Here is a 9192-nt window from a genome sequence, read left to right as displayed (position 1 = left end):
ATGTTTTCATGCTTATATGCTATTACGCCTATTAGCATATGAGCAAGAAAGAATAACCTACATTGTACCATATCTACCATGCACTTGATACAACCAGATGTACATAGACAAATCAAAAACAAGAGTGGAAGGTTAAAAACTAACACGCAATACTGAAAATTCTATAATAGTCGTATGAAAAATGACTACCATAGAATCATCGCACGCAATACTGGTCTTCAGAAAAATCTTAAGCGCAAAAATGGGAACATAAAGCAGAAAATTACATGCAAATACACCAGTGCTGACTTCAGGGCTTCAACTAATACGAGATTCAATGGGCCTGATTAAAATTTGACTCGCATTAAGTGTAACATAACGATGTCTGTTTTCCATTGTCACAATCACGATACATTGATAAATCAAAATTTGATTACAACATAGTTAAAATGTTCATAAAGGGATTGCAATGAGTGAGCAAGAATTAACATAGATAGATTCCGATTGATAACGGCATGTAACACTTGGACTCTACATATCAAAACTACTTTCAAATGAATAATAAAAACTACAAGATTGACTATTTTGTCAATAAGAAATTTCAAGAATTCTCAACGAAGGATTAAACACAACTCGTAAGCATTTGAATGGAAAATATTAGGAAGAAATTCAAATGCCTGATCTGACCTACAACTTAGTCCTTCCAATTGGAAAACGAAAATCTTTGCCTAAAGACTGTATGAGACAAAGTTAATAACCACTCCCAATAGTCAAAATTAAGCTGTCTTTGGCTTTGCCTTGATGCGCTTTACCCGGGAATACAAGAAAACTCCGGCAAGTGCAATTCCAGTGCCTGTAAAGAAAAATAAAAGCAGAGCATGTAAGTACTGGGAAAAACCAATGCAGTAACATGACGGACAAAGGATAACTCAAGTTTTTTTTTTTTTTTTTTGTCTTTTGTGAAAAAGAACGAGGGATGCTAACAGACTTTAAAATCGGCTATAAAAGTAAGCAGACTAAGAAAACAATGACAAACACATCAAAAGCAAGACTTTACCCAGAGCATTGATAGGTGAAACTGGTGTCTTGAAAAATAACACGGAGCTGGTGATGACAACCACCCTCTTCACACAGTTACCAACGGAATGGGTAACTGGGGAAACCCTTTGCAATATCATGTAAGAAACCTGAAAGATTCAAACAAAAAATAGACAAACTTAAACATAAGACAACTGATAGTCTCTCTAAAGCAGGGAAATTAGACTTCGGAATTTGTCAAATATAAAATTAGACTCATTGGGATTAGGCTTCAAAACCTAATTCCAAATTGAACTATCCCCGAGGATCACTCAACATTTATCATTCAATCACTAATTAGATCTCCCTTTTTACAATAATTAGGACGGTCAATGACGAAAGATTTACAACAGAATATTTCCCTGCAAACCCTACCTCTCAGGAATTTGATTAAAGACCTACTGATACATACATATTACATAGAAATTTCGAAGTTGACAATAAAGCAACTGTCACGTTATTTAACCCCAGAGTAAAAAAAAAATTTACAATGAACAAAAATTAAATTTTCACCAAAAAGTACAAGGCTGTAAAGTTGCCAAAGAAAATTCCATGAAAGAATGTCCTCGCTTCTAAACGCTACCATGATAAAAAGGACACTTTATAGTGAGGACCAAAAAAAAAGTAGTGATCCTCTGTATACTGTCTAAAGTTCTTTTCCTCCAAATATCATATAATTAGACAATGGACCAGATACCCTAACTAGCTAGATTACAAAACACCAAAGGGCAGAAGGAAAGCAAACATTACATGCAAGATCCCTATATGCCCATCACCAATATGCATTGCGATTTCGCATCTAAGCCCCCTTTAAAGCGAAGACCAATATACGTGGCTTGAACTACCAAGAAGGTGGGGGAAAGGGATGTTGGAGGAGGAGGTGGAGAAGGGAATGGCAGCAGGCACTCTTTATGATCATTTACTACAGGGGGGAGATTGGAGGATAAGTATGACGATGAAAGGTTTCTGGTATACAAAGAGGCAGGAACATGGGAATATATCCCAACTCCCAGTGAGTTTCAACAGTCAGTAATGTAAAAATAAGGAAATAACCATATAGGCGATATAGCACCCATGTACTAAAAGCAACAGGGACATGGAGACCGGCCAAGCAGATACTCCTATATTCTATTATAAACAATTCAAAAGTTCCTACATTCTACCATGAAAAACTAATTCCGCTAACACAAATAGAAACAAAAGTTACAAAAGCCAACACAATAAGCATGAACCAGCAAATCATCAATTGCAAGAGGTTAAGACACAGAATGAAAAAAAAATATGATGAAGAAAGCGTTTCAAGACTCATAAGAACATTACATTTTATATGGAAAAAATTCTGCAATAGCAAAGACTTAATATCAGGGAGGAATGGGGATGGACAGAGTATTACTATTACCTGTTGGTAAGCGTGGAAGCAAAGAGCAGCCAGCAAGGACCTTGTGTACAATTGTTGGACATTCAATCCCTGCCACAACAGGAAAATAATATAAGCAAATACATTTCAAATATTAGTCTGCAAAATCCAAAAGGCCAAAAAGAAGAGTTACAGAAGGATAAACTTACAGCAGCTTCTATATATGTAGGAGTGAATTTGACACCTTCCATGAAAATAGTCGCTGGGGCTAAAAGTATAAAGGACATAACTGTTATAATAGAGAAGAGTGTAATATTGTCCATTGACTCCTGCCAAAGAAAATAATTGAAATTAACTCACACATCAATGAAACAAAATTAATCAGAATACCAATGTGCTGTATGAACTGTGCAAAATAAAGAAAATTACTTTGACACTGAGCAACAGAAAAAAGTCAATAATTCCCATCATGAAGCACTCTCGGTAAGGATGAAAAATTAATCCCGATAAACATAAATAAATAAAAGGGAAGAGAATTACCTCTTTCTTTACCATGACCTTCTTACTAAGGACGTTACGGGATTGATTTGTGACATTAGAAGCCATAGCACTCCAAAAACCAGCCCTTTATAACAAAAACATATTGAACAACGGTTCAGAAAAGACTCATGCTGAAAATCTAGATGGATCCTTGGAACTAGGAAGCACAAAATCTTTTCAGAAAGTAAATTCACTGACCAGTTAAAAGAGGCCTCAGTCACAGATGCAAGAGCCACCCCTCCAACAATGGGAAGAAGTGAAAGCACAACCCAAGGAGTCGGATTCTGCAATGAAGGATCATGAAAATTAACCAACACAGAAACCAAAATCACTAGTGAAAACATAACAAAGACTTCAACCGCTGGCTGAATAGTAGATTATCATACACATCAGATAATCTTTCACAGTTCAACATTTCTATCTATGTAAAAAATAACATATGATAAATATGTGAAGTATACCTCTCCCAAAAAGGCAGCAGACAGTATAACAGAGAAAAATGGCTCCATAGCTTTGATAGTGTGAGTAAACGATACTGCCACTTTACCCAAACTCATGTTGGTGAAGAGGTTGCCCAAGGTGTGTACAACTGCCAATGGCAGGATAGCAGCTAGCTGAGAATCAGTAAAAAATATATTAAACATGATAAAACAGCAGCCCAAAAATAAAGTTGTCTAGAATAGCTTTACAAACAGACTGATAAACTACCTGCCCAGCGCTAACTTTTGGTTTCTTATAGAGATTGAACATCCACATGAAGATAACGAGCACTGACCCAACAGCAAATTGAATCAATGTGACAGTCACGGGATAATGAAATGCCTTCAGAACCTGTAGGAAAGAACATCATACATTACTAAAGCAAAGGCTGATGCAAGTAGAGAGTAACTGCTGTATACCAATGTACCTCAGATCAATATATTTCCCCATGAAAGATGTACTAACTAGAGAATTTTTTACATTACATACAACAAGACCACTTAAAATCTGCAGAACAAAGTGGAGCATCCCTGCACTCTAACTCAAAGTCTCAAACAAATATATTTCATTGAAAATAAGCAATCTAACATGTACTCCAAATGACTTAATGTAAATTAAGCCCATATTACTACTTGGTAGTTGTAGTATAAACTATACACCCTCAGTTCATGATTAAGGCTCCTAATAATTTTAAGGATGGACTTTGAGCATTAACTTCTCTAAATAGTGAAAAGTTTTAACAATTTTTACGATTAGATTCATACTTCAAAAGTTCAAAGCACTTCACTATATTTTTTTAATACTTTTATTATCCATATTATTTAAGCGAAACTAATCATTAACACTTGATTTTCAGTTTGCTGTATATTTTACAAAGATGCCAAAATCCAAAGTTTCAACCAGACTACCAAGCTACAAAATTTGAGCAATACCACTAAAATTTGATGCATAAGTTGATCAACTAACGCAAAAGGAGCGAATGGAAACATCACCTACACTACTCTACCACAACCTTCTCCTGCACTCTAAATGCCACATACTTCCACAGCTCCACAATATCCTCAAACACTCTCCAAATATTTCCACAATTCCACCACACCATCGATTACCCAAATGCAATATAAAGTACTCCATATAACACATTAACAATCCATACATTCAAAGGAAATACCCTCTAAAATAGAGTCAGTCTCAAGTTCCCACCAACAATAACTAAACATTAATCCTATATTTCAAAACCTAAATGAAAACAGCACTCCAACACCTAAACAGGGTTTAAGCAATCATCAAGAAGCTTCCAAACTTAAAGAACAATCAAAGATGTACACATCGGAGCAGCACCGAACACGATGCTGCTATCAACAAAACCCATCATTGCTATCTTAATTGCTTTGCAATTCATCAATCTAGTATCACTGTATGACATATATACCATTTCACTCCATTACCCAAATTAGAAGGGAAAATAATCAATAGAACAGTATAACCTCCACATCATTTTCTTCTCACCTTCTATTATAACAACTTCAATTCTTCAAACCTAAAATTTCCTTACTAAAAAATTTTTTTTTAAAAAAAAAAAAAAAACTTTTTTATAAATTGAGCATAAATATATTAGCCAATAAAAATACATGTATATATTTACTATTTAGCATATACTAGACAAAAATCACGTAAAAAAACAAACAAAAATCAACATATTGTAATCAAATATGAACAAAAATGGCGAAAAATAACAACCTGCTTGTTGTAAATATTGAAGTAGATGTTAAAAAGATACCAAAGCCCAAACAAAATCCCAAGCTCCAAAGTCCGAGAAATCTCTTTAGGAGGTTCATCAGCATCAGCACTCTCAGGCAACGACGTCGCTTTAATAACAAACTCATCCGACGGCTTCTTACCCTTCAACGACGGCAAAGAAACCAACCCATCAAATCTCGACGAAGAAGATCGACGGCTCAGATCAAAACTGGACTCATCACTCAAACTGCTAACAACGGCTAATCTTCGTGAAGCTGAAATGGCGGCGGAAGAGAGAGAAGGTCGAATTGGGAGGGAATTGATCGAAAAAAGACGACGATTTTGAAAATTAGGGTTTTGAAGAGGTTTAAGGTGGGAAATTGAAGGTGAGATTGAAATTGCAGAGCTCTGCATTTTGGGAGATTTGGGGAAGACGAAGAAGAAGAAGCGTTGGAGGCTCCGCCGAAGAGCAGGAGTGAGAGAGAGTATGAAAAAATGGTTGTGTTTATTCTGCTTTTTTATTGGTGGTTTTATTTATGAATTATGACAATAATATTATTTTTATTTTTATTTTAATTTAATTAATTTTGGTAGTGTCCAAATTATGTGGGATTAATTGATTTATTTTTGGAAATATTTTGGTAAGATTTTGACTTAATTTTGAGAGAAAGAAGGAATAAAATGAATTTGGTTCTATTTTGTTGGGGTTGGTGAATGGTGTTGTCAATATGGAAATTGGAATATACTTCTACTTTTTTCTTGGTCTGGAGTTGGATGGGATTTTTTGGTGGGTTGGTGACTTGGTGTGTATTGTGTAATAAGGAATGAGTGGATATTTTGATTAAAAAAATACTTTGAATGTTGTTAAATAAATGGGGTGAATGAGGAGTTTAAAAAAAAAGTGATAATTAAACATGCAATTATGATTATTAATTATGGATTTATCTTTTAAATTAGGGAATTTTGCTGATTTTAGAGGATTTTTTTTGTGATGTTATAGATTACAAGAAAGGTGAATTTTTTTAAGGTGTAAAATAATTTAATTTTTTTTTTTAAAAAGGTGAATTTTTTTAATGTAATATGCTTTTTTATTTTATTCCGCATAAGTAATATAGAACCTATAATATAGTTTTATCTTGACTCCACCATGACATTTAGCGGCATACTATAACAATGATAATATTTTTTTAAAAACTTGTATAATTTACAATATTATTCCCTCCGTCCCTAAATTACATTTTTATTTCTAGCATTTATTCCTCACATAATAGAGGAAAGTAGGAATGTAATTTAGGGATGGAGGGAGTATTACACTTTTATGACAATGTATTTCCATTTTTATGAAAAAATTACACTTGTTTCATTTAAAATCATACTCCTTCAATTTCATTTTGTTAGTCCCGCACTATTTTAGGCGTTTCAAAATGATATACCAATATTGAATATTACTGACATTATTATAAGATTAATAATTTTCATAATCCATGAATCAATCAATCAATCAATCAATCAAAGCCTTAATCCCAAAAGTGGGGTCGGCTAACATGAACCAAATTTGATTATTCCGTGTAGTCATCAACATAAATCTTTCTCCTCCATCCCTTACGATCCAAAACTTCATCCTCACGTAAATCCATGCACTTCATATCCTTCCTCACTCCTTCCAACCAAGTCATCTTTGGTCTCCCTCTTCCTCGTTTAATCCCTCCATGGTCCCACTCTTCCACTCTTCGCACCGGTGCACCCTCGGGTCTCCGTCTTACATGTCCAAACCAACGCAGACGATTTTCCCTTAATTTATCTACAATGCCCGCCACACCTACTTTCTTGCGAATAACCTCATTTCTGATTCTATCTCTTAAAGTGTTTCCACACATCCACCTTAACATGCGCATTTCCGTAACCTCCATCTTTTTAATATGCTCTTTCTTAGAAGCCCAACATTCTGTACCATAGAGCAACACTGGTCTTATGGCAGTCCTGTAGAATTTTCCCTTCAACTTTAAGGGAATGCTGCGGTCACATAACACTCCCGTGGCCGCTCTCCATTTAAGCCACCCTGACTTAATCCTGTGGGTCACGTCTTGATCAATGTCACCATTCTTCTGGATGATCGACCCTAGGTACTTAAAACATTCACTCATGGTCAAATCCTTTCCGTCCAAACTCACCACTTCATTGCTTGTCCCCCTCTGAGTGCCAAAACGACATGCCAAATATTCAGTCTTACTCCGACTTAGCTTAAACCCTCTAGATTCCAACCTTTGCCTCCATTGCTCCAACTTGACATTAACCCCATCCTTAGTCTCATCCACCAAAACGATATCATCTGCGAACAGCATACACCATGGAACCTCATCTTGAATTGGTCTAGTTAATTCATCTAGAACCGTTGCAAAAAGAAAAGGGCTTAATGCAGACCCTTGATGCAATCCGATTGTAATAGGGAAATCTTTTGTCAACCCTCCGCATGTCCTCACATTTGTTGACACATCCCGATACATATCCTTAACTAGGTCTACATACCTTCGTGGGATACCTTTCTTCAACATTGCCCACCAAAGTATCTCTCTTGGCACCTTGTCATATGCCTTCTCTAAATCAATAAAGACCATATGAAGATCTTTCTTCTTTACCCTATAAAACTCCATCATTTGTCTTATCAAATGGATTGCCTCCATAGTAGATCTCCCAGGCATAAAACCAAATTGGTTATCTGAAATGCTTGTGCATGCCCTCAACCTTTGTTCAATCACCCTTTCCCACAACTTCATAGTATGGCTCATAAGCTTAATTCCTCGATAGTTAGAACAATCTTGAGCGTCTCCTTTGTTTTTATAAACCGGGACCAAGGTGCTCTTCCTCCAATCTTGTGGGATCCTTGTAGCCGTCCATATCTTGTTGAAAAGGTTTGTTAACCAATCAATACCAATCTTACCCAAACACCTCCACACCTCTATCGGTACCCCATCAGGGCCAACCGCCTTCTTAGGTTTCATCTTCCTCAGTGCAATCTCCACCTCTACTCTCCTAATCCTTCGCACATACTCCATGTTGATTTCTTCATCACTCATAGAGGTATCTCCTATCACAACTCCATTACTTCCATTAAATAATTCATCGAAGTACCCCTTCCACCTGTCCTTGATGCCCTCCTCTTGCACTAGGACCATTTGGTTCTTATCTTTGACACACTTCACCATGCCAATATCCTTCCTTGCCTCTTGTCTTCTCTTTGCCATCTTATAAATGATCCTTTCTCCCTCCTTGGAATCAAGCTTTTCATAAACCTCCTGATATGCCTTTTCTTTTGCTTGGCGAACAGCTGCCTTTGCCTTACTCTTAGCCTCCTTATACGCTGCAAAGGTTTCATCACTCCTACATTTTCCTAAGGCTTGATAGCATTCCCTTTTTTGCTTAATTACTGCTTTCACCTCTTCATTCCACCACGAAGTATCTCTCTGTACCGAAGTTCTTCCCCTTACTTCCCCTAAGACCTCTTTGGCCACTCTTAGGAAACAGTTCTTCATTCGTAACCAAGTCATGTCCGGATCCACCTCTCCATCCCAATCCGCTTCTTCAATTACCTTTTCTGTAAAAACCTTAGCTTTTGCATCCCTTAGGGTCCACCATCTTATCCTTGGTTCTTCTTGTCTAACTTTTTTCTTCGCCTTCTCTTTCAGACGAATAGTCATTACCAATAGCCGGTGTTGGGTGACCACACTCTCCCCTGGGATAACCTTACAGTTTATGCAACTTTGTCTATCTATGCTCCTTGTGAGCAGGAAGTCTATTTGAGTTGCATTTGCTCCATTCCGAAAAGTTATCAAGTGTGAATCCCTCTTCTTAAACCAAGTATTAGCCAAAATTAAATCATATGATTGGGCAAAATCCATAATAGCTTCACCACCGGCGTCCCTCTGCCCATACCCAAAGCCTCCATGGACACTCTCATAGCCATCTCGGCTCGCCCCAACGTGCCCATTTAGATCCCCTCCAATATATAACTTCTCTGAGTG

General features: G+C 36.6%; 1 protein-coding gene across 1 annotated transcript; it reads right to left on the bottom strand.

The window, feature by feature from the left end:
• Positions 1–449: 449 nt before the first annotated feature.
• On the bottom strand, positions 450–5711 carry LOC145568336 (phosphoenolpyruvate/phosphate translocator 1, chloroplastic-like). Its single transcript, XM_081627766.1, has 9 exons — positions 5174–5711; positions 3662–3784; positions 3415–3567; positions 3152–3237; positions 2954–3038; positions 2623–2742; positions 2456–2524; positions 1037–1166; positions 450–832 (listed from the first exon to the last, which is right to left on the bottom strand). The coding sequence occupies exons 1-9, from the start codon at positions 5585–5587 to the stop codon at positions 756–758; spliced, it is 1257 nt and encodes a 418-aa protein (XP_081483892.1). The 5' UTR covers positions 5588–5711; the 3' UTR covers positions 450–755.
• Between the last annotated feature and the right edge of the window lie 3481 nt (positions 5712–9192).

This window comes from Chenopodium album, chromosome 11, assembly GCF_948465745.1.
Source record: "Chenopodium album chromosome 11, dcCheAlbu1.1, whole genome shotgun sequence".
Taxonomy (NCBI): domain Eukaryota; kingdom Viridiplantae; phylum Streptophyta; class Magnoliopsida; order Caryophyllales; family Amaranthaceae; genus Chenopodium; species Chenopodium album.
Note: the sequence above shows the minus strand (reverse complement) of the source record. Positions and strands in the feature narration are given on the sequence as shown.